This window comes from Dendrobates tinctorius, unplaced genomic scaffold (genome assembly GCF_039654945.1).
Source record: "Dendrobates tinctorius isolate UK_male_01 unplaced genomic scaffold, ASM3965494v1 ptg000021l, whole genome shotgun sequence".
In the NCBI taxonomy this organism is placed as follows: Eukaryota; Metazoa; Chordata; class Amphibia; order Anura; family Dendrobatidae; genus Dendrobates; species Dendrobates tinctorius.
In genome coordinates this window covers 13,328,464-13,355,185 of record NW_027361689.1, presented here as the reverse complement: position 1 = coordinate 13,355,185, position 26,722 = coordinate 13,328,464, and the positions used below count along the sequence as shown (strand labels likewise).

The following is a 26,722-nucleotide window of genomic DNA, read 5'->3' as shown; positions in this document are numbered from 1 at the left end:
AGAAACTGCTGATCTACTGGGATTTTCACGCACAACCATCTCTAGGGTTTACAGAGAATGGTCCGAAAAAGAAAAAAAATCCAGTGAGCGGCAGTTCTGTGGCCGGAAATGCCATGTTGATGCCAGAGGTCAGAGGAGAATGGGCAGACTGGTTCGAGCTGATAGAAAGGCAACAGTGACTCAAATTGCCACCCATTACAACCAAGGTAGGCAGAAGAGCATCTCTGAACGCACAGTGCGTCGAACTTTGAGGCAGATGGGCTACAGCAGCAGAAGACCACACTGGGTACCACTCCTCTCAGCTAAGAACAGGAAACTGAGGCTACAATTTGCACAAGCTCATCGAAATTGGACAGTAGAAGATTGGAAAAACGTTGCCTGGTCTGATGAGTCTCGATTTCTGCTGCGACATTCGGATGGTAGGGTCAGAATTTGGCGTAAACAACATGAAAGCATGGATCCATCCTGCCTTGTATCAACGGTTCAGGCTGGTGGTGGTGGTGTCATGGTGTGGGGAATTTTTTCTGGGCACTCTTTGGGCCCCTTGGTACCAATTGAGCATCGTTGCAACGCCACAGCCTACCTGAGTATTGTTGCTGACCAAGTCCATCCCTTTATGACCACAATGTACCCAACATCTGATGGCTACTTTCAGCAGGATAATGCGCCATGTCATAAAGCTCGAATCATCTCAGATTGGTTTCTTGAACATGACAATGAGTTTACTGTACTCAAATGGCCTCCTCAGTCACCAGATCTCAATCCAATAGAGCATCTTTGGGATGTGGTGGAACGGGAGATTCGCATCAGGGATGTGCAGCCGACAAATCTGCGTCAACTGTGTGATGCCATCATGTCAATATGGTCCAAAATCTCTGAGGAATGCTTCCAGCACCTTGTTGAATCTCTGCCACGAAGAATTGAGGCAGTTCTGAAGGCAAAAGGGGGTCCAACCCCTTACTAGCATGGTGTACCTAATAAAGTGGCCAGTGAGTGTATGTGCTCAATAGACATTCAAGATGCCTATCTGCATGTCCCCATCTTTCCCTGGCATCAGAAATTCCTGCGATTCGCTATTCATCAGGACCACTATCAGTTTGTCGCCCTGCCGTTCGGTCTCGCCACCGCGCCCAGAGTGTTTACAAAAATCATGGCGGCGTTGATGGCCTTGTTGAGGATCAGAGGTCTCGTCCTCTTTCCGTACCTCGACGACATTCTAATCAAAGCTCCGTCCTTTTCCCAGACTCTCCAAAGTCTTACCATCGTTCTCGACACCCTGTCCAGATTCGGGTGGCTCATAAACAAAGTGAAGTCCTGCCTTGTTCCGACTCAACGCCTTGTGTTTCTAGGCTTATTGTTCGACACCCGTCGATCGAGGGTTTTTCTCCCAGAAGAGAAGATGATTTCTCTGCAGCGAGATGTGCGATTGCTGCAGAGCCCCCAGCTTCCATCTTTCCGGTCAGCCATGAAAGTCTTGGGAAAGATGGTGGTGACGACCGAAGCAATTCCCTTCGCTCAATTTCACTCGACACCGCTTCAACAGGCCATCCTGTCTCGGTGGAACAGGTCTGTTCTTTCCCTGGATCGCCCATTTCGCCTCTCGTCCTGGGTCAAACAGTCCCTCAATTGGTGGCTGACGTCACCTCTCATTTCCCTAGGCCGGTCATTCCTTCCGATTCACTGGCAGATTGTGACCACGGACGCCAGCCTTCTCGGCTGGGGTGCAGTGTTTCGCAATCAGACTGTTCAGGGTCGGTGGTCGACTCGAGACAACTCTGCCGATCAACGTCTTCGAGATACGGGCGATTTATCTGTCTCTCATTCACTGGGAAAGGCTTCTCAGGGGTCTGCCGATCCGGATTCAGACAGACAATGCAACACCGGTGGCATACGTCTACCATCAAGGGGGGGACACGGAGTTCCTCGGCTCTAGCGGAAGTGTCCAAGATTCTCCACTGGGCAGAGGTATCAGTCCCAGCGATATCCGCGGTGCACATTCCCGGAGTGGACAACTGGGCCGCTGATTTTCTCAACCGCGAGCGTCTCGCGGCGGGAGAGTGGTCCTTACATCCGGACGTCTTTCATCAGCTTTGCCATCGTTGGGGGACTCCGGACGTAGATCTGCTGGCGTCTCGCCTTAACAGGAAGGTTCCACAATTTGTATCCAGAGCCCGAGATCCTCTCGCGGTGGGCGCCGATGCATTCCCTGATCTCAGTTCAAGCTCCCCTATCTGTTCCCTCCCCTTCCTCTTCTTCCCAAGCTGTTGAAGAAAATCAAGGAGGAAGGGGTACCAGTCATCCTCATTGCTCCGAATTGGCCCAGAAGGTCTTGGTTCGCGGACATTGTCAACCTTCTCGCGGACGCCCCCTGGAAGCGTCCATACAGAGCAGATCTGCTGTCTCAGGGTCCAATCTGCCACCCCAATTCTCTGCCGCTCAATTTAACGGCGTGGCTGTTGAGACCGCGGTTCTGAAACGGTCAGGTATTTCGGATGGGGTTATCCACACCATGATCCGGGCTAGAAATCCATCGTCTTCCAGAATTTATTATCGTACGTGGAAGGCCTATTCCACTTGGTGCGAGGTCAATGACATTCCGCCCCCATGTGCTTTTCACTCCCTTCTATCCTGGCGTTCCTCCAGGCAGGCCTAGATGCGGGCCTTGGCCTCAGCTCTTTTAAAGGGTCAAGTCTCAGCACTTTCCATCCTTTTCCAGAAGACGTTGGCCTCCCGATCGCGGGTCAAGACTTTTCTTCAGGGAGTGACTCATGCGGCACCTCCGTACCGCGCTCCCGTGGATCCATGGGATCTGAATCTGGTCCTGGAGGCTCTGCAAGGTTCACCCTTTAAACCTCTCAGGGAAGTTTCCCTTTTCTCCTGGAAAGTGGCCTTTCTGGTGGCCATCACCTCCATCCGGCGCGTGCCTGAATTGGCGGCCCTTTCTTGTCGCCCCCCTTTCTTGGTGCTCCACCAGGATAAGGTGGTCCTGCGGCCCCCGCCTTCCTTCCTAAGGTGGTGTCCACTTTCCACCTAAATGAGGACATTGTTCTCCCGTCCTTTTGTCCGGGTCCAATCCACCCTCTTGAGCACTCCTTGGACAAGCTCAACCTGGTCAGGGCAATGAAGGTCTACCTGGCTAGGACGTCTCCCTTGTGGAAGACAAGACTCACTTTTCATCATTCCAGATGGTGCGCGGAAAGGTCAGCCGGCCTCCAAGGCTACTATTGCTCGCTGGATGAGATCGGCAATTTTGGAAGCATCGAGTGCCCCCTTCCTGGAATTAGAGCTCACTCTACCCGGACAGTGGGTGCCCCCTGGGCGGTGCGCCACAGAGCTTCCGCGCTTCAGCTCTGCAAAGCTACAACTTGGTGTTCGATCCACACGTTTGCCAAATTTTACAAGGTCCACACCTATGCTTCGGCGGACGCCAGCCTAGGCAGAAGGATCTTGCAGGCGGCGGTGGTGAGTTCTCAGACCTAATGGAAGTTTGCTTTTCCCTCCCCAGGGACTGCTTTGGGACGTCCCATGGTTTCTGTGTCCCCCAATGAAGCGATAGAGAAAACAGGATTTTTGGGTTGCTTACCGTAAAATCTGTTTCTCGGAGCCTTCATTGGGGGACACAGCACCCTCCCATGTCTGCAACTCCTGTTCTTCTGTTTGTTGGTTACAGTTGAGTTCTCTGTTCTGTTTTTACTCTATTTTGTTACTTCTCCTACTGCTTTCTCACTGACTGAGGAAATTAGTGCCGGTCGGTGGGGTGTATACTGTGGAGGAGGAGCTAACCTTTTTCTGTACTTAGTGTCAGCCTCCTAGTGGCAGCAGAATACACCCATGGTTTCTGTGTCCCCCAATGAAGGCTCCGAGAAACAGATTTTACGGTAAGCAACCCAAAAATCCTGTTTTTCCTAACATATAAGCATTCTACAGTAATCTTATGTAGGAAAAAGCTGTTCCAGAATACATTACCAGGGCAGACAGAACGCTTTTTGCAGTGTTATATATTGGCACCTCACCTCCCATGTGCTACGCTCATACAGTGAACAAGTAACCTTTCCTAATTATTAGTGCCCTACAGTATAGTACCCAAATAATAGTACTATAGTGTGGTTAAAGAACCATTAGCCTAAGAATCAGTGGTATGCAGTGCTGCCACCAATATACACTGCAAAAATAATACCCTGTGCAGTGTCCATCAATATAAATAGGACTATGCTGGGTGTAAAGGGCTTGTCCAGTCCCAAGATATCGATGACCTATCCTTAAGATTGGTGGGGGTCACCTCCGCTGATCATCTGCTGGCAGCTATATCTACACATAGAACAGAGCTGCACTACGCAGGCCCATCCAACGTGTAGTAGCTGCTGCCGGGTCCTGGAGAACAGTGCAGACTTTCTTCAATGTTTACTCTCGATAGGAGCTGTAACAAATCTTGGGTTGGGGTACTAGGTATCCTACCCCACACCGATCTGAATTGGATGACCTATCCGTGCAGGAACTATGTGGCAGCTCATTGCTTAAAGCAGTGGTTCACAGTCTGCGGCCTAGGGGCCACATTCGTCCTGTGATCCCGTTTGTGTGGCCCCCAAACCAAACGGACACAAAAATGTTTGTCTGACAGGTTTACTGTACATGGGCAGCCACAAAGAAGAGTAGTGACAGCAGCTGAAGAGCAGGGACTGGCCAGTCCTAATGGTGCCCTGTGTAGACGTCTATGGATGCCCCGTATATCAGAAGAATGGGCTCTTGTCCCGTCCGGCACTGCAGAACGGAGTATGTGAACTAGACAGGCCGTGTCTGTGGCTTCACTGTATTTCATGGGAGATGTAAAGCGTTGGGCCATAAGCACAAAATCCTTAACAAAAGCCGTGTATGATCATGCCTTTTTCCTCATTAGAGTATATTCACACAGTTTTTTTGTATGAGGATTTAGTAGTGGATTTTACTATAAAATACCTATAAAAAGCTGCTTCCAATGAGGTTTCCAATTAATTTTAATGAGCTTTTTCCCCTTGAAATCAATTGGAAGCTTATTTAAAGTGTTTTCTGTGATTTTCGGGGCAGAATATGTTTTTGGATCTTAGCTGATTGGTGGCGTTCGGACTCTTGTAAATATGATTTCCACCTATGAAACATTTATGGTATATAACATACTTTCCATATACTGCAAATGTCACAGGAGGTAATACCCCTTTTGCTTGCCATTTCTGCCCTTGGTATTATTAGTTCAGTATGACAATGTGGCCCTTGGACCAAAAAAATTATGCACCCTTGGCGTAAAGTGATGTAACGGCAGTGCTATATCGGAGGCATCTCGATATTGCCTTTGTGCAATTATGTTCTTTGTATGGAAACATTGCAGGTATTGCTTGCAGTGAGACATACTCTGTGACTTTCACTTTTTTATTTATTCTAGGCAAAAAGAAATGGAAAAAAACGTGCTGCCTTCCATCATTTGTGATCTTCATCTTCATAATGGCATGCATCTTCACTGGAGTGATCTTGCTGGCCATCTTCAAAGTAGACCCTAAGAACATGACGGTGAACGCTATCCTCATAGCCGTGGCCTGTGTGGTTGGCTTGGTGTTAATCCTGAACTGTCTCACGTGGTGGCAAGTGATGGATTCAATCCTGAACTCCCAGAGGAAGCGTCTTCATAGCGCAGCCTCCAGGTTGCACAGGCTGAAGAGCGAGGGGTTCATGAAGGTGACTGCCAGTATGACTATTGGTATTATGTTCAGGTGTCTTTTTTACTGTATAATCGTCTCCCCCAACTTCTAAATTGAGGCTGCAAGTTGAGAGGACGAGGCGGTTTAATGAAGTTGTCTATTAGAGGTGATAAAAGATTTGCCTGACTCTGTTCTGGTGGCCACATTGGTGGTATGTGGCGTCCTGACCAAAGCCGTGCAAATCTTCTCCTACATACCAGAATTAAACACTGCCTCTTCCTATTAAACCCAGTGCATCTCATAGTTGTGGAGAAGATGCGCCAAGAGTGCTGGCAGGTAGGAAGAGGTTTGCAGAGCTCTAGTCTGGTGGCCATAGACTGCCAACATAACCACTGGACAAATCTTTTTATTTATCATTAAAGGGGATATTTAATTTTATTTACTCTGGGCCTAACAACTAATAGAGAGGTATTTGGTAACTGCATGCCTGTTCTGCCCGGCACCGATCTCTGCCAGCACAGGACCGTCACAAACCGAACCGTCGGTGATTTTTCGGCTTCTGCTGACATCACATCGACAGAGCAGTGGCTTTTATTTAGCTCTCCATTGACGAGGGATGACTGTCCACATCATACTGATAGGCAGCAGAGAGACGGCTGTCAAATCAGCATGACATCAGCAGTCATGCCCTGTCGACAGATAAACCCGGAAGATGAAGAGCAGCTCTGTTGACGTGAAGTAGCTGAATCGCTGGTGGGACCCAGCCGGCAGTGACCGCTCTGAGCCCAGCGACTGGTAGAACAGGCAGATAGTTAGCATCTACCTGTCTGTTCGTGTTTAGGCCCATAGTAAAGGAAAAAGTAAAATGGTCGTGGACAACCCCTTAAATGTTTGAAGTCTTGAAATCTTTTTGTCTTAAGAATTGCATGCTGAAATCATTTCAGGTTTACGCCTTTACGTAGCTGTTAATAGACGCAAGATTAGATTTCTTCCATTTTCAGATAAGGAGGGGGGCCATGGCTTTCCTGCCTCCTCCATTGTAGATGTTGAAGAGGGTGGAGGCCTCAACCATTTATGAGAAGTGGAGTTGGGTGATTCGCTTTTTCCTTGCGTTCCCTAGACACATTGTGGATGGCCCTGGGACATCTGTGTCTTTCACCATTTTATAAAATGCTTATCCGTAATGCAATGTTTTCTGCAGGTTTTGAAGTGGGAAGTAGAACTGATGGCGAAAATGGCAAAGACCATCGACAGCTTTACCCAGAACCAGACGAGGCTGGTAGTGATCATTGATGGCCTGGACGCCTGTGAGCAGGACAAGGTCCTCCATATGCTGGACACGGTATGTATGGCCTTCTTATTTTACGTGTCAACACGGCAGTCGCATATCCCCGGTACTCCGCACTCACAGCATTCTCAAGTGTTTGGTCAAATATAAAGGAACATGGCACACTGTGCATAAGCAGAAAGCTGCCAATCAGTGGTGGGGGTGGGGTTACAAAGCAGGATGACTAGATGGCAGGAGGCAACCAGGCATCTAGTGATAATCTCCTGCTGATAAAACGCTGATTTTATTGAAACTACACTAGGCAGACTAGTAAGTGACACATCGTTGGAATCAGACTCTCTGCCCCTACATTAAGCGAAATCCACAGATGGGAAAAGATACATATGTAAAAGAGTAATGCTCCTCATAAGAATAGTACAGTCGTACTTAAAGGGGTTGTCTGGCGCTAAACAATTGGTGACCTATTGGCATAGGTAATCACTATGAGGTTACTTGGTTCTGACATTCAGCAATCGCCATCGATCGTCTGAAATTTGCTCTGGCAGCGGTTGGATGTGGCAATGTGCTGGGGGTACATTGCTTAGTGGCCTCTGCAGAGTAATGCACCGTATCTTCTACTCAAAGGGGAGATAAAATGCAGTAACCGGCAATGGCCTCTAAGCAATATATGGAGCGGCCGTGTTTCGCTGCGTAGTTTGCTTACATTTGGCCGCGATAGATGAATCTGATCAGGGTGGGGTTGGCTGGTGTCATACCTCCTCAGATTGTTTAGTCCCAGATAAGTCCTTTTAATTATCTATTAATCAAACCCAAAAAACAACTCATTACATTCCTGCAGGCATATGTATACTGACGTATTACCATCACAGCGGCATCATCAGGGGGTAGTGTGCATCCCTATGTAACAGTCCTAAATACTATATGATTAATCAAACTAAGATATCTATAAAACGTGATGATAAAAAAAAATGTATATCCCATAACTCACCATTTTGTATAGCAAACACCATCCATCTCGTCCTGCAAAATAACACATTTCAGGTACCCAGCGATTGCCTTGAATGGTTGCTGCAAACAGTATGGTGTCTTAATTACAGGCTGTACATCCCGGCCTGTGGCTGGTGCTGGATACATCCTATAATTGCTGTTTTATGGCCATAATTAACAGCATTGTAAGTTCTGCAAACCATCTACACGACTATTAATTCTGTTACGATGGCCGATTGCTGTGAATTTTACAAGCAGCCTGTGAGATTGTGCCCAGAGGGCTGTCGTAGAGGATGGCATGGCACCTCACCAATGCTCCAGCACAGGTATATGATAATGAATCGCCTTCCTAGATCCCCGATTTACGACGGATATTTCTTACATGTTGCATCGCTGCAGATACTGACCGTCCTACGGTGACGAGAGCGCCGCCTGCTGGAGAATTACAAACGTGCAATTAAAATCCAATTTATTTCCAGGACCACTTGTTTTATTTCATGTGATTTATGCAAATTGCTGCCATTACTTGAATGGCTCATTAATGAGCAAATAAAACAAGGCCTGCCATTCGTCTTTGTGTCAGTCTAACAATAAATGTATGACATGTAATTTTCTTATTACAGCCTCCGTTATTAACCTATGGTAATGTGTTTACTGAAATTGAGAGGGAGAACATATTATTTTTGTCCTGCTTCATTATAAAATTCGCAGACAGATTGTCAGTGAGAATAATTAGCCAGAAAAATAATTAGCAAAAGGGTAAAGAGAGCTAATTCATTTTGTTTTTTTAGGTACGGATTTTATTTTCGAAGGGTCCTTTCATCGCCATCTTTGCTAGTGACCCACACATTATTATTAAGGCAATCAACCAGAATCTTAATAGTGTTCTGAGAGATTCCAACATTAACGGCCATGATTACATGCGTAATATCGTGCACCTTCCAGTCTTCCTGAACAGCCGCGGACTAAGCAGCGCCAAAAAGATGTGTGTGACCGCAACGACCAACGGCGATGTACCCGGGGTAGATAATGCAGGTGGGTGAGGTTTATAAATGGACTTTTGGGTTATGTGCTCTTTTTCCCCTCATTTTCGGTCTGGATTTTCCAGGCCAACAGTCTACATGTTACTATGCAAGCATTATGGATAAGATGTTGTGAAATTTCACCAACGTGCTGCCCCCTGCAGCGCAAAAGTGGAGCATTTCTGCATCTAATGCTATGGTGGTTATGAATCGTAGCGACTAACCCTTAAAAAAGGACCCATCACTGGCTCAAAAAAATTGACTTAAATACCTTCCAAAAATTCGCTGAGCTCCCCTGGTTCTGCCGCTTTTTTCTTTTTTGTGCTGCGTCGCTCCATTGCAGAGATATTCATATTTAATGCTTTTGGAGTGCAGTATGTGAAAACTCTGCTTGTAGACCAACTGGGGGTTTCTTCAGAGTCTTCTCAGGGGGCCTGTGCTTTAACTCCTCCCTCCCTGACGCTGCCACAGTTCCGCATTTTCTGAGACTATTAGTGTTAGGATTGACAGCATCTGGGAGGGAAGGGTGAAAGTGCACGCCCCCAGAGAAGACTCTGAAGAATCGCCCAGTTGCTCTACAAGCAGAGATTTCTTATACTGCACTTCAAAAGCAACAAATGGGAATATTTCTGTAATGGAGCGACGCAGCACAAAACAGAAAAAAGTGGCAAAGTCAGAGGAGCTCAGTGAATTTTTGGAAGGTATTTAAGTCAATTTTTTTGAGCCAGTGACCTGTCCTCTTTTAAGGGGTTAGTCAGTTATGATTCATAACCACCATGGATTTAGATGCAGGAATTCTCTGGAATTTTTTTTTTTTATTTTTTTTTACAAACTATTTATCTCACATTTTTTGAGCACGTGACATCCTTTTTAAGCTCTGAAAACTGCCAATGTAATTTCTGTATGAGTTTCAACAGTATTCTACATTATTTGCTTGCTGTCATTCTTTTGCACTTTTCAGTATTTACTTGCAGTCGATAAAAATTTGTCCTGGTCATGTGATGGACACGAAGGTGCAGGGCTCTATCCAGCCTGGACTCATAACTGTACTGCAACGATTCGTCCATCCGCCCATGATCAGGACAGATTATTAGACATGGGAGTAAATAATGAAGGTTCTTCTTCAATGACAGCAAGCAGAGATCTTAAAAACATAGAAATTTAATGTCGAACAGATATTGCAAAATGGTGCAACTTGCAACTTTTCAGTCATTCTGTAGGTTTGTTGGAAAAAAAATCCTTATAACTTGGATTTATTCATAGAAATCCCCATTTTTTTTCTATACTACGGAGGGCAGTGGATGGCTATTCTAACCATAAAGCTGGGGTCACACTTGCGTGAAACTCGCAGAAACTTGCAAACTCGTGTGTCAGTGGAGAAGGAGTGAGCATGTGCGACCATTCTTTGTAGGAGTGGTGGTCGCACATGCTCACTACTGCTCCGTTCACAATGTGGCATTTTGGAATCAGCCGGACCCCCAGTGATCATGCATTTATCCTGTGAAGTGTGCTCAATGTTTTTTTTTATGGGACAATCCTTCTAATACGAGTATATTTTCTGATGATAAGAATAAAATCCCTTCCGTCCACCAGTATATGAAGGTCGGTGGTAGAGGTAATCGGTTTTAGGACTCCTGTGCATGGTGTACCTTAGCTTCCACCCCACTTATATACAGTATTTTCAGAAGAGGAGTATTCGCAGTTCTGCATACCAATCGCTCCTTGTCTGAAACAAACTGGTGAACTTAGAAGATCCTGAGACTCGTACATTAGAAAAACATGATTGTGTCTTCTGTGCTTTGTTCCCTCCGTAGGAGGCCACGAAGATATGGATCGTCGTGTCTCTCAGCACAGTCTCGCGGAGACTGCAAAACTTGGCAGCAAAACAGCCTTGAATAGACGGGTAAGAGGAAAGAAGTGAAATGTAGGGTTAATCCGGCATAAAAGCAAAGGATTTTTCATGGAATCATAGAATCATAGAATCGTAGAGTTGGAAGGGACCTCCTGGGCCATCTGGTCCAACCCCCTGCTCAAAGCAGGATTTTCTAAATCATCCCAGTCAGATGTCTGTCCAACCTCTGTTTGAAAACTTCCATTGAAGGAGAACTCACCACTTCTCGTGGCAGCCTGTTCCACTCATTGATCACTCTAACTGTCAAAAAGTTTTTTCTAATATCTAATCTGTGTCTCCTCCCATTCAGTTTCATCCCATTGCTTCTAGTCTTTCCTTGTGCAAATGAGAATAAAGTTGATCCTTCTACAATGTGACAGCCCTTTAGATATTTGTAGACAGCTATTAAGTCTCCTCTCAGTCTTCTCTTTTGCAAACTAAACATTCCCAAATCCTGCAACCTTTCCTCATAAGACAGGGTTTGCAGACCGGTCACCATTCTGGTCGCTCTTTTCTGAACTTGCTCCAGTTTGTTGATGTCTTTTTTAAAATGTGGTACCCAAAACTGGACACAATATTCCAGATGAGGTCTGACCAAAGAGGAGTAGAGGGCAATAATGACTTCACGGGATCTAGACTGTATGCTTCTGTTAATACATCCTAGAATTGTATTTGCCTTTTTTGCTGCTGCATCACACTGTTGACTCATATTCAGTCTGTGATCTATTAGTATACCCGTCTTTTTCACATGTGCTGTCACTTAGCCCTATTCCTCCCATTCTGTATATGCTTTTTTCATTTTTATTGCCCAGATGTAGTACTTTGCATTTCTCCCTGTTAAAAACCATTCTGTTAGTTGCTGCCCACTTCTCCAGTTTATTTATATCTTTTTGAATCCTCTCTCTCTCTTCTCTAGTATTAGCTATCCCTCCTAGCTTTGTGTCATCAGCAAATTTAATCAGTTTACCCTCAATTCCTTCATCTAAATTGTTGATAAAGATGTTGAACAATACAGGGCCCAGGACAGAGCCCTGTGGTACCCCACTTGAGACATTCTTCCAACTGGATGTGCAGCCATTTATGACCACTCTTTGGGTCCGATCACTAAGCCAGTTATGAATCCACCTAACAGTTGCCTTGTCCATTCCATACTTAGTCATTTTTTCAATAAGGATTGTATGAGATACTTTGTCAAATGCTTTGCTGAAGTCAAGATATACTATATCTACAACATTTCCTTGATCCACCCAATCAGTGATTCCGTCATAGAAGGAAATTAAGTTAGTCTGACATGACTTATTAGTTACAAACCCATGCTGACTCTGTTTAATCACTTCATTCTTATCCAGGTACTGACATACATGTTGTTTAATAATTTATGGAAAAATAAAGAAAAAAAAATTTCCATCTCAACAAGATGCTACTTGATTGGAGAGCTCACACTTCACAGTCCTATTCCTGTAGAATTGGGCAGTCGTCGTCTTCCGTGTCTCACGTTGCATGTGCCCACATTTAGGGAATGTGGTATTTAGCCAATGCTTGGCGGGCTTGTTATTCGCCCAGGGGCCGCACTGTGTAGGTTATTCCCTGGGTTACATGTCACATTCGGAAAATTCAGGGATCTGTCAACCTCACACACCCTGAGGCTGGTGGGGACGTTGTGGTCAAAAACCTGAGGTTTTAGCCGCACAGATACTGGTAACAGATTTCACCCTGTATCAAGTTTCTCTGGAAATAGAGAGGAAAATCACCGGGGTTCGGAAAAAGGAACGGCTGTGTCATTTGCAAAGTGTATCTTCAAGGGATTTCTTAACTATTTATCTGCTGCTGTAGGTCATTGACAGACTCTGCAATGCTACGTTCTGCTTGTTGTCCCTGGAGAAAGTCTTAATGTTATCATATGTAAATGAAGCATTAGGTGCATCGTCCAACCCATAGCACCTAATGAAAATCCGCCCCTCCAGCTCTTTTCCATCCTAGTGCCTGCCTCCCTACGATTGATAGCTGACGTCAGGCGCTGGGCAGGAAATCTTCTGCCTGCTCACACCGCCTCGTGGCTGCGGGTGATGGACAGCGTGCGTGCAGTGGTATGCTGAAACACAGCGTAGCGCCGGTTTGGGCAGGCACAGGATTTCCTGCCCGATGTCCGCTAACAATCAACAGAGGGAGGCAGGCACTCGGGATGTAAATGACTCGGGGAGGCAGACTTTCATTAGGTGCTTTGTCCAGCCAAGAGCACCTAACGAAAGTCTGCTCCCTGAGTCATTTGCATCCTCAGTGCCTGCCTCCTTCTGTTGATTGTTAGCTGACATCAGGCAGGAAATCTACCGCCTGCTCACTTCACAGCTGTTTTGGCGCCTGCGCTGTAAGGGGCCCTTCTTGGGGCACTTGCTTCAGTGTGACAAGCATCACCGCTCAACAACACTGTTCACTCGCAGACAATGTGAGCAAGTTGTGAGATTTCCTGCTCAACCCCTGTCATCAGCTATCAATCAACGTAGGCAGATGGGCAGGGCACTAAGGATGGACATGAGCTTGGCAGGCAGACTTTCATTAGGTGCTCTGGGCAGGACGAAGCACCTAACACCTCCATTTGCATATTGATACCATTGAGGATTTCTCCGGAATAACACAGCAGACAGCAAATAGAAAGGTATCAATGCATTTATCTTAACCTATGGGGGATAAGCTTGCTGACAAATTCCCTTTAAAATATTAAGGGGATGGGAACCTGCTGAAATTGTATGTCCAACCTCTCAATACTATTTAAAGGGGTCTTCTTAAGATCTCGCTACTCCTGGCCTCCTGCCTTGCCAAGGGTGATGCGTTTCTGAAGATTGACTGCTCAGACCTGCGATATAGTCGTGCTCTGGTCCAGACTGTTCTATCCTAGGCTGCTATCTGAGGATCCAGGGGGTACTTACGCCCCCCCCGAATCTAGACAACTTCAGAGTGGTGCTAGCAGGCTGTATAGCTTACCCTGCCTGCGCCGTGCGCTCCTTGCCTGGGTAGCTCGCCAGGCTGAAACTGCAGAGATAACCAGTAGTGATGAGCGAGTGTGCTCGGACAAGGTGTTGTCCTAGTGTTGTGGGTGTGCTCAGATAATGTTTGCATGATGTTAAACAGCCACAACACATGCATGGATTGCTTGTTTGTTCATGCTGGCTAACAGCTGCAACACCTGCAGCCGCGGGGACTTGAACATATTATCCGAGCACACCCAAGACACTAAGATAACCCAAGGCACTCGGGATAAAGCCCAAGACACTAAAATAACACCCAAGGCGCTCGGATGGCGCCCAATGCCCTCGGATAGCACCCAAGGCGCTCGGATAGCACCCAAAAGGCGCTTGGATTAGGGGAAAATTTCTAAGTTGCTGTATTATTGTTTTTGTTTTTTTTCTTTTTCTTTCTTACAAGTGCTTTGCCATTTTACTTATTTATGAACTGGAGATTTGTGTTCCTTCTCCAGGACACATACAGAAGACGGCAGATGCAGCGCACGATCACCCGTCAAATGTCATTTGATCTCACCAAGCTGCTGGTGACAGAAGACTGGTTCAGTGACATCAGTCCTCAGACCATGAGAAGATTGCTAAATATTGTTTCAGTAACAGGTAATTGTGTTGGTGATGGCCGTACTCCTCAAGCAGCCGTTCCTCCCACACATGCATGCTTCTCTCAGCCAAGTGTACATGTGTTCTCAATGGGGAGAGGGGAGCAAGCCAATGTCAGATATGTCTGGTTGCGCCTTATTAACTGTGAGAACAGAAGCATCAGTCATGTTGAAATCCAATTCGCCTCATCCATCATCCTGAATTGGGCACCAGATTGTCTTCCAGTGCCGCTTTTTTTTCTTTTACATAGGCTACTTTCACACATCAGGTTTTCGGCGTCAGGCGCGATCCGGCGTCGTGCCGGAACGCCGGATCCGGCAAATGTTTCGTAAAACCGGATGTGACGGATCCGGTTTTCTGGCGGATCCGTCTTTTTCTGGACAGACAAAACCGGATCCGTCTCATCCGGTTCATCCGTTTTTCTATCCGTTTTTCGACGGATTACGCCGGATCCGGTTTTTAAAATTGACCCTTGTGGCCTTCCGAGCGGGATTGGCTACTGGAAAACTATATATAGCATGTTCCTACAGCCCTTCTTTGACAGGTTGTAGAGGAGAAAGTGCAGGTTGGAGAGAAGAGCAAGTTACTGGCGAAGATGGATGTTGTCATTGGAAATATTTTGAAGAATTTGGCGGATTTTACAGCGGAGGCAAATCGTTTGAGGGTGATTGTTCTGGAGAAGGAGAGAGCGAGACAGCAGCGCATCAGGCATCGTAGACGACGTTTGTCGATCCACCCCATCACAGCCAAGAGAATGACGCGTGGGGTCTATTCTACACTCTGCATGGACCTTCGACGAAAACCGGATAAATTTTTTGGATATGTTAGGATGAAAATGGAGAATTTTGATTACTTGGTGGCGCGCATTGCACACCTCATAAGAAAAGCGGACACCTATTGCCGCTTCTCTGTTTCACCCGCAGAGCGTCTGATGGTGACTTTAAGGTAAGCCACATTTATTGGATATGATCGCATCAGAGCACACTTTCACTGCAATCTTGTTGGTGGTAATTTGTATCTCCAAGTGTTATAGGTCAGTTTTGGTATGTAATGCTGTGATTTAAAACTAATTTATTGTTTTTTAATTCCCCACAGATTTCTTGCAACTGGAGAATCCCTTTCGTCACTGCATTTCCAGTACAGACTCGGGATTTCCACCATATCTGGAATAGTGAAGTACACATGCCGTGCACTGTGGGACTCCTTAGCTGAAGAGTTTTTACCAGAGCCCACAACAGAGAGGTGGATTGAAATTGCTGACAAGTTTCAACAGATATGTCAGTTTCCAAACTGCTTGGGCGCTGTGGACGGGAAACATATCCGCATTGTAAAGCCAGCTGGATCGGGATCGGAATATTTCAATTACAAGAAATATTTTTCAATTGTCCTCATGGCCATCGCTGACGCGGAATACAAATTTATTGCGGTTGATATTGGGGCCTATGGCCGCTCCAATGACTCTCAAGTTTTCAAACTGTCTGCCATGGGGCGTAAACTGTATGGAAACACCTTCCAGTTCCCACCACCTAGACCGCTGCCGCAAACATCTGGTCCACCTATGCCATTTGTCTGTGTAGGGGATGAAGCCTTCCAGCTGTCAGAACACCTTTTGAAACCGTACTCTAGCAGAGGATTGACAAGACCAAAACGCATTTTTAATTACCGCCTCATAAGAGCAAGAAGAATGGTTGAATGTACCTTTGGTATTCTGACAGCCAAATGGCGGGTCCTATTGACTGCGATCAACCTCAAGACAGAAACTGTGGACGAGGTGATCAAAGCGTGCGTGGTACTCCACAATTTTGTTATCTGCAAGGAACCCATTTCCATTGAGGACACCTCTGAAGAAACCACCTTGCAAGATTACCATGACATTACCACTAGAAGTTCTGTGACGGTTTCAGTAATGAGGGACAATTTTGCACTATACTTTATGTCACCTCAAGGCAGAGTACACTGGCAGGATGACAGAGTGTGAAAGATTTGTGCCCTAACCAAACTTGTGTACCTTCTGTACCAACAGTATATACCTTTGCCAACCAAAGTTGGCTATCTTGTCATGGTCTCTATTTTTAGCTTTAGGCCACAGGTGTGTACCTGGTTGTGTTTTATGCAAAGTATTTCACCTTTTAACAAAAGTTGTGTACATTGTTAGGAAATCACCAACAATTAAAACAACTTTTTAGGTGAAATACTTTGCTTCAAACACAACCAGGAACACAACTGTGGCAAAAAGCTAAAATTTACCCACAGTTATATACCTAGTTTTGAATACCATTTCACCTTTTAAATACCCTGTATTTAACCTTTTTCGCCGCAGAAAGAAATGACAGACAACCAGTGTAAAATAATTTAACTTTTATTGAAAAATGTTTTTTTTAGTAAACTTTTTTTTAAAATTTTAATAAACTTGTTTAATAAAACTTTGAAACCATAAAACTGGTCATTTTTATTTAAATACACACATTATAATTCTGTGTAGTGTGTGGTGGAAATACTGCTGTAGGGGCTGCGGGACACTTCGACACTGGGAGTGTGGAGAGAGGACTGGGATCGTGGTGGGGAAGGAACAGTTAGAGGTGAAGGTGTGGAAAAAACTACAGAATGGGTGGACATGTGGGAAGCAGAAGAGGTGGTGGGTGGTGGAGTGGAGGGTTGGGCAGGTACTGTAGGAGCAGATGATGTTGATGGCAAGTTGTATGGGGAAGGAGTTTGGTACGGGGCAGGTTGCTGGAAGTGGGGAGATGTCTGGTACGGGGCAGGTTGCTGGAAGTGGGGAGATGTCTGGTACTGGGGAGGTTGCTGGTACTGGGGAGTTTGCAGGTACTGTGGAGGTTGCTGGTACTGGTGAGGTTGCTGGTGCTGGGGAGGTTGCTGGTGCTGGGGAGGTGGATGGTGCTGGGGAGGTGGATGGTGCTGGGGAGGTGGATGGTGCTGGGGAGGTGGATGGTATGTAATAGGAGGGGGAGGATGGAAAGTGGCTGGAGGTGGATGGTATGTAATAGGAGGGGGAGGATGGAAAGTGGCTGGAGGAGGTGTAGATGTAATAGGAGGGGGAGGATGGAAAGTGGCTGGAGGGGGTGTAGATGTAATAGGAGGGGGAGGATGGAAAGTGGCTGGAGGGGTGCAGGTGGAGGAACTACTGTGGTGGGAGGAGGAGGAGGTTGGGAGGTAACTTGCTGGACAGCAGCGTGGCATGAATGCATTACATGCATCTGCTGGGCAGGAGAGAGCGTTTCCATGCGCTCCACAACAGACCTGAAAAAGGTGTGGTTTGGCGAAGATCTTGCTTCTGAATGCATGGTTTGCAGAAGTATCTTCACCTCCAGAATGCTGGAGTTGATCTGCTGATAGCCTGCGGAGATTTGCTCTGACAAGACTTTTAGACAGTTCTGGAAAGATGCATTCAGATGCAAGAACTCTGGCGCATAAGTCTTTTCCTGACCCCTCTGCCGCTGCCGCCCAGTACCCGCAGGTGTACTAGAGGTGGCAGGGGCAGAAGGGTGGGGTAAAGGGAAAGCGATCTCCTCACCAGCAGCTTCATGTAATGTAGGCGGCCACGATGCTCCTGTGCTGGTGGATGGGACAGATGGGTCGAATGTGTGGGAAGGCTGGGAAGGTGCAGATGTACCGGGGTGGTCGAAGTGTCCCTCGGTGCCGGTCTCCTCAGGGATCGCCTCAGAAGGGTCCAATCGTGCCGGCTCCCGAGTGCTGCTCACCGTGCTGTGGAATAAAGAGAAAAAAAAACAATTAAAATACTGACATAGTATGGCCCTGGCTGAAAAAAAATTTTACATATAACATTTTTTTTCACATGTGGTGTGTAATATTTACCTTCTGGTGACCATTGTTTCCCGGAGGAACGACAGGGCTTCTGCGTACTTGTACTTGCTCCTGCGTCCTCCAGATCCACTCGGGGCCCGCATCTCTTTATTGAACTCCTTCTTGAAACGATCCCTCACAGACCGCCACCGATTCACAATTCTGTTCCCTGAAACGAGAAAGGAGTGGTTAGTATACAACATCAGTGTTTCCCAAACTCCAGTCCTCATGGTCCCCAGGGGTCATGTTTTCAGGATTTCTATAGTAAATAGAAATCCTGAACACATGATCCGTGGGGACCACGAGGACTGGAGTTCGGGAAACACTGGTTTACATCAAGCAACCGGTACTGTATATACTTACGCTCTTTAATCTGGGCCCGAGCTTCGAGGTCCTCCCAGCGGCCCACAAGGAGCGAACAGATTTCCTTCCAGAGTCGTCGGGTAACGATCAGGTCAGCGTGGCGGCGGTCAGCCATATTCCAGAGCGGCTCCCTTTCTCTGACGAGATCGATGAGGCGGTCCACATCAATCCCTCCATCCCGTCAGAGTCGGGAGCACGCTGTGAAGGCTGTTAAAGAAAAAGACAAAAATAACATAATTAGCCTCCACAAAAGAAATGAAATAAAAAGTGCAAAAAAACAAAGCAAAAATATTTATACTTACACGCTGGTGACCGCCGCGTTGCTGTCGCCGACGACCCTGGGAGGCACTGCGAGGACCTCTTGGCCAAGCACCAGATTGGGAAGACTAGAGAAGAAAACAAAAAATGTTATGTCTTTGGATGTAGGCATTTGTTTGCTGTGTGTGGTCTGCAGAACATTGTTTTCTATGTGTTGTGTGTAGTGTGATGTTGTGTTTCTGCGTTTGATGCAAAAAACTTACCAATTGTGAGCCCACTCCAGGTGTCTGTCCACCCCTTCCTTCTTCTTCTGGGAGCTCCTCTTCATCTTGTGATTCCTGTTTTGAAATAAAAGGCAATGAATAGACATATATTACAGAGAAGATGGATTTTGGAAATAAAAACTTACCGTCAAACGCTGACGATGCGAGGGAGGGCTCCCAGAAGATGATGTGCTGTCTTCCTGGTGGCCACACTCCATGCCTGTGGGTGGTGTTCCAGCTGCTGCCATTGCTGCTGCTGCTGCTGCTGCATCTATTGGGCGGCTGTTGAATAAAGAGAAACAAAGGGCCAATGAATATCTTGATATTCAATAGCCCTAGTTTGGAGGAATGGGTTATTTGATAATTACCGTCTCTCATCTGCTGCTGGCCTCCCCTCCTCAGCATGTTCTATTTGCTGCTCCATTTGGAGTGGTGGTGGTGCGGATGGTGCTGCAGTGGTCTCCTGCCTTCTCCTGCTCCTGGTTGCTGTCTTGGGTGGCATGTTGGGTGTGGCTGTGGGTCCCACTGTCTTGCTTTTATATATGTCTTGTGGGCAGAGCTACTGAGCATGCTCAGACCAAAAAACCGGATCCGGCTTTCGCCGGATCCGGCGCATTGCGGCGCTCATAGGCTTTCATTGTGTGAAAAAGCCGGACGCGCCGGATCCGGCGTGTCCGACTTTTTCGCCAGAGACAAAAAACGTTACAGTCACCGTTTTTTCCAGACGCCGGATCGCGACACATTGCCGGATCCGGCGAAAACCGGATGAAACGCATGGCCATCCGGCGCGATCCGGCGCAAATGCAAGTCAATGGGGGGGAAACCGGATCCGGCATTGCATTTCGCCGGATCCGGTTTCTGTCAAAAGCGCCGGATCGCGCCTGACGGCGAAAACCTGATGTGTGAAAGAGGCCTTAAAAACCCCTTCAAGACCGCCTATACGTGTATATATACTGACCTGAGATATAGGAGAATATCATCCCCATAAAGGTGGCAATCCAGCAGCTTTCGGCTGTCCACTATATCTGACAACTTGCTGCATCACAAATGATTGGTGTTGGCACCGTCCATATCTGTTTAACCCCTTAGTTGCTGCTGTCAAAAGTGACTACATCAAATAAATGGTTAAAAGATTGTGGGGACTTGCACTTTAATCTAATTGACACACCGAGATCATGATTGTGTGGTCCTGATGTTTGCCATAGCTGTTCATGGCCAAATAGCGGCCTTAGAGTCTCCTGGATATAGCGGTCAGTTCAGAAGTTAGCGACGTTTAGGTGGTAAACAAACACTTTTTCATTCCGGCTATACCACTTTGCATTAATTCCTAAAAATCACCTGAAGGGTTAATAAACTACCTTACAGCAGTTTTCAATATGTCAGGGGGTGCTGTTTTTAAAATGATATCACGTTTGGGGTTTTACAATATATAGCACCCCTAAAGTCACTTCAAACCTGGATAGGTCCGTCAAAAAAATAAATTTTGTAAATTTCCTTGAAAAAATGAAAAATTGCTGCTACATTTTTAAACCTCCTAAAAGGCTTTCAAAATAAATTACAGTTTTAAAAATGGTGCTGATGTAAAGCCGACATGTGGGAAATGTTATTTATTCATGTTTTTCTGTGGTATGACTATCTGGATTAAAGGGATAATCATTCAAAGTTTGAAAACTGCAATTTTTTTTTACATTTTTGTCAAGTTTCTGATATTTTTATAAATAAACACAAAACATATCAATCTAAATTTACTGTTATCATAAATTATAATGTGCCACGAAAAAACAGTATCAAAATCACTGGGATTTGTTGAAGCATTCCAGAGTTATGACCACATAAAGTGACATTGGTCAGAATTTAAAAAATTGGCCCGGTCACGAAGGGGTTCTGCCACTCGGTTTTTGCCACCTAATCTGAGAGCAGCATAATGTAGGGGCAGATACTCTGATTCCATTGACGTGTCACTTACCGGACTGCTTGTTGTAAATTTTTATTTTTTTTGTAAAATCATTGTTTTATCACCAGGAGATTATCACTAGAGAACTATTAAACCTGTTGCCACGTTATCCAACCACGCCCCCACCACTGATTGGCAGCTTTCAGTAGAGCCAATCAGTAATGTGGGTGGGTAAATACAGAGCCCAGCATTCAGAGAATTGGTACATCTGCAGCAGGGATTTTATGAAAACTACAACACATTACTCAATAAGTAACATCGTTGGAATCAAGGTCTCTGCCAATACATTATACTGCCCTCAGATGGGGCACAAAAACCTGGGGATAGATTCCCTTTAAATGCATGTCTTTGTGGTGAGAAATAATTTGTCTAATTGGGTTTCATTAGGAAAGTAAACCCTTGACTTTTAAAGACTCTTTGTTTCCCAGCACATTAAATTTCGATTTGGTCTGTGGTGATAAATCAGCTGAGAGGAGCTCAGAAAAAGACAGATAAAGGAGTTAAGAGCTCCTCAGTAAGACTGTCTGAGCTCACTGTTGGATTTTCATCAAATCATTTAGCAATAGACAGTTCAACACAGAGACTATAGGGGGCATTATAATAAAAATGATTTTAGCCACAAATACATGCAGGTTATCCTGTTTTTAAATGGGATTAACACTATATCTGCAGGTAAATAGTGGTTTTTGAGATGACGCAATGGAGTTGAGTGAAGTAGAAGCACTCAGCACAGGGAGAGAGAGGCTGCTCCTGCTGCAGCTTCTAGCAAGTGTTTTTTCTCTCTTCAGGGCTGGACTCACAGCAACACTGTACATTGTCCTCCATGCTGCTTCTTGTTTCTGCACACTGCATAGATAAGGAAGAGCAGGCATCCCTCCTGTCTGTGCACTCTGTATGGGAGATGCCGTAGCAGCCCTTCTCCACCCAACAGTTGAGTCAGTAGAAAATTAGAGCCTTTTATGGGAAACAACTGGTGAAACCTGCAGGATGTAAGACCTATAATGGCCAAAAATAATGTTATTCTTCACACACAGGACAGCCTATTCTGAAAAGATCCTTGAAATGACCAATACGCTGTGAACGCTAATGAACTATCATAGGTAGCGATCAGACAGAATGAAGCGGCAGACCTTCTCTTGTGAGAGTCTTGTCTACGTGATCCATACCAAGGGCATGTGCCTGGCACCGCAGTGCTGTCCTGTCAAGGGCATGAGGCCAAGCTGCCTTATTAGTCACAGCCACTTTAAGGTGCCCTGCTCTTATAAGCAATGAAGGAACCTACTCCGATGTTTATGCCTCATTATGTATACGGTATATCTAATATATAAAGCTCAAGTGTGTGTATGTATGTGTGTGTATGTCCGGGATTGGCATCCGCACCGTCGCAGCTACAGCCACAAAATTTGGCACAGTCAAACGTCTGGACCCCGAGAGTGTCCTAGGCTATGTTGTGAGGCGAAATTTTAACCCCGCGCGTTCCAATTCACCAAACAATTTTGGTGAAGGAGAGTGATGAAGGAGAGTGATGGGGTGCTACACCAGATGACCTGGCCACAGTCACCAGACCTGAACCCAATCGAGATGGTTTGAGGTGAGCTGGACCGCAGAGTGAAGGCAAAAGGGCCAACAAGTGCTAAGCATCTCTGGGAACTCCTTCAAGACTGTTGGAAGACCATTTCCGGTGACTACATCTTGAAGCTCATCAAGAGAATGCCAAGAGTGTGCAAAGCAGTAATCAAAGCAAAAGGAGGCTTCTTTGAAGAACCTAGAATATAAGACATATTTTCAGTTGTTTCACACTTTTTTGTTAATTATATAATTCCACATGTGTTCATAGTTTTGATGCCTTCAGAGTGAATCTATAATTTTCATAGTCATGAAAATAGAGAAAACTCTTTGAATTAGGTGTGTCCAAACTTTTGGTCTGTACTATGTGTATGTGTGTGTATATATATATATATATATATATATATATATATATATATATATATATAATATTATTATATTATATCGGGACATGATTATTTTTTTTTTTTTTTTTTTTTTTTTGCAGGAAGGCTACTAAGAGCCAATCAGATCACTTTTAATTGGGATAGATTGGCTTCTTGGATCAACCTTACAGAGCAGTGGCCATACAGGACGTCATGGCTGATCCTGTACCTGGAGGAGACGGAGGCTGTCCACGATCAAACCACGCTGAAGACGATTTACGAGAGGTGGGTTTATCTTTTTATAGGTATTTATTTGTAATCATTAGACAGATCTACAAAATTGCATGAAACGCACATACTGCCCAATGGAACCGGTGCTCAGGTTGGCGTCATGCACTGACGTCCGGGCCTGGACCTCCTGTGAGTCCAAACTCCGCAGCCCAGTCCTCTAATTTCTAGTCCAGGAGGAATGTACATTCGCCCCTCTTGTTTGGCGGTGTAATATATAGTGTTTTCTATAGAATCTTACTATAACCACCAAGTTTTTTTTTCTGTGATTCGTATAGAATCAAAAAGGAAAAATAAATAGAAGTGCGTTTCATAAGGCAACAGCTTCTCCAGTCGAAACGTTACTTCTAGCAGATGGCACAATACAGTGGCACACACAGAGGCTGATTCGTCAAGATTGGCGCAGTGCATGACGGTCAGAGGGGCCCCCCGGCTCCTCTCCTGCCCTGCCTATGTTGGTATGAAAACTCCAAAGTCACAAAAATTTGGTGCAACTTTTTTTTTTAAAGCTTTTATGCCACTTTTCTGGCTTAAAAGCTTTAATGAATCGGACCCATAGTGCCTTTAGCTCTCCACAGTTTTACCTTGTCTCTAATATACGTGCTGGACACCTTCAGGAGGTGTAGGCAGTAATGATGAGCGAGCGTGCTTGGATAAAGTGTTATCTGAGCATGCTCGTATGCTAACCGAGTTTCGTCGGCGTGCTCGAATAACCTGTTGGAGATCCAGCAGCAGCATATCTCGCAGCCGTTCGACAGTCACAACACATGCAGGGATTACCGTTCGCTCATCACTAGTAGGCAGAACAGCCCGTTTGGCTGGCCAGTGTGCATGGCTTTTTGTTTTTTCAATGGAAAAAATGCATGAATGTTAGTCTGACAGTCCACAAAACTGCAATATAACGTACATGACCGGAAGAAGAGGTGGAGGAGGAAAGGCCAAGAAAGGTAATCATTTTGCTCTGCTGTTTTATTTAACATATATACTCGTGTATAAGCCAACCCCCCTAATTGTGCCACAAAAAACTGGAAAAACTTATTGACTTGTGTATAAGCCTAAGGTGAAAAATGTAGCAGCTACTGGTACATTTCAAAAATAAATATAGATAACAATAAAAGTAAAATTAATTGAGACATCAGTAGGTTAAATGTTTTTGAATATCCATATGAATCAGGAGCCCCATATAATGCTCCATACAGTTCATGATGGGCCCCATAAGATGCTCCATACAAAATACGCCCCATATAACGCTGCGCAAAGGTTAATAATGGCTCCATAAGATGCTCCATAGAATATGCCCCATATGCTGCTCCATAAAGGTTATGGCCCCATAAGATGCTCCATAAATGGTTATGGCACCATAAGATGCTCCATAAAGGTTATGGCCCCATAAGATGCTTCATAGATTATGCCCACATATGCTGCTCCATAGAATATGCCCCCATGTGCTGCTCCATATATTATGCCCCCATGTGCTGCCCCATAAGGTGATCCATAGTATACCCCTCATATGCTACCCCATAAGGTGCTCCATAGTATACCCCCCATATGCTGCTCCATAAGTTGCTCCATAGTATGCCCCCCATATGCTGCTCCATAAGGTGCTCCATAGTATACCCCCATATGCTGCCCCATAGCGTGCTCCATAGAATCCCCCTCATATGCTGCCCCATAAGGTGCTCCATAGTATACCCCCCATATGCTGCTCCATAAGGTGCTCCATAGTATACTCCCCATATGCTGCCCCCATAAGATGCTCCATAGTATACCCCCCCATATGCTGCTCCATAGTACAGTTGTGGCCAAAAGTATTGACAGCCCTGCAATTCTGTCAGATTATACTCAGTTTCTTCCTGAAAATGATTGCAAACACAAATTCTTTGGTATCATTATTTTCATTTAATTTGTTTTAAATGAAAAAACACAAAAAGAATTGTCCTAAAGCCAAATTGGATATAATTCCACACCAAACATAAAAAAGAGGGTGGACAAAAGTATTGGCACTGTTCGAAAAATCATGTGATGCTTCTCTAATTTGTGTAATTAACAGCACCTGTAACTTACCTGTGGCACCTAACAGGTGTTGACAATAACTAAATCACACTTGCAGCCAGTTGAAATGGATTAAAGTTGACTCAACCTCTGTCCTGTGTCCTTGTGTGTACCACATTGAGCATGGAGAAAAGAAAGAAGACCAAAGAACTATCTGAGGACTTGAGAAACCAAATTGTGAGGAAGCATGAGCAATCTCAAGGCTACAAGTCCATCTCCAAAGACCTGAATGTTCCTGTGTCTACCGTGCGCAGTGTCATCAAGAAGTTTAAAGCCCATGGCACTGAGGCTAACCTCCCTAGATGTGGACGGAAAAGAAAAATTGACAAGAGATTTCAACGCAAGATTGTGCGGATGTTGGATAAAGAACCTCGACTAACATCCAAACAAGTTCAAACTGCCCTGCAGTCCGAGGGTACAACAGTGTCAACCCGTACTATCCGTCGGCGTCTGAATGAAAAGGGACTGTATGGTAGGAGACCCAGGAAGACCCCACTTCTTACCCCGAGACATAAAAAAGCCAGGCTGGAGTTTGCCAAAACTTACCTGAAAAAGCCTAAAACGTTTTGGAAGAATGTTCTCTGGTCAAATGAGACAAAAGTAGAGCTTTTTGGGCAAAGGCATCAACATAGAGTTTACAGGAGAGAAAAAGAGGCATTCAAAGAAAAGAACACGGTCCCTACAGTCAAACATGGTGGAGGTTCCCTGATGTTTTGGGGTTGCTTTGCTGCCTCTGGCACTGGACTGCTTGACCGTGTGCATGGCATTATGAAGTCAGAAGACTACCAACAAATTTTGCAGCATAATGTAGGGCCCAGTGTGAGAAAGCTGGGTCTCCCTCAGAGGTCATGGGTCTTCCAGCATGACAATGACCCAAAACACACTTCAAAAAGCACTAGAAAATGGTTTGAGAGAAAGCACTGGAGACTTCTAAGGTGGCCAGCAATGAGTCCAGACCTGAATCTCATAGAACACCTGTGGAGAGATCTAAAAATGGCAGTTTGGAGAAGGCACCCTTCAAATATCATGGACCTGGAGCAGTTTGCCAAAGAAGAATGGTCTAAAATTCCAGCAGAGCATTGTAAGAAACTCATTGATGGTTACCGGAAGCGGTTGGTCGCAGTTATTTTGGCTAAAGGTTGTGCAACAAAATATTAGGCTGAGGGTGCCAATACTTTTGTCTGGCCCATTTTTGTAGTTTTGTGTGAAATGATCAATGTTTTGCTTCATTCTCTCTTGTGTTTTTTCATTTAAGACAAATTAAATGAAGATAATAATACCAAAGAATTTGTTTGCAATCATTTTCAGGAAGAAACTGAG

General features: G+C 45.4%; 1 protein-coding gene across 4 annotated transcripts in view; it reads left to right on the top strand.

The window, feature by feature from the left end:
• Positions 1-26,722, top strand: part of KIDINS220 (kinase D interacting substrate 220) — a 182,492-nt gene that overhangs the window by 83,329 nt on the left and 72,441 nt on the right. For all 4 annotated transcript variants that reach the window (XR_012230825.1, XM_073568178.1, XM_073568177.1 and 1 more), the window contains exons 17-22: positions 5,414-5,703; positions 6,868-7,008; positions 8,733-8,976; positions 10,778-10,866; positions 14,327-14,471; positions 23,185-23,347. Coding sequence is in view for 3 of the 4 variants with exons in the window: in XM_073568178.1 (XP_073424279.1) it covers positions 5,414-5,703; positions 6,868-7,008; positions 8,733-8,976; positions 10,778-10,866; positions 14,327-14,471; positions 23,185-23,347 (1,072 nt within the window). In the remaining variant the exon portion in view is untranslated. The remainder of the gene's footprint in view (positions 1-5,413; positions 5,704-6,867; positions 7,009-8,732; positions 8,977-10,777; positions 10,867-14,326; positions 14,472-23,184; positions 23,348-26,722) is intronic.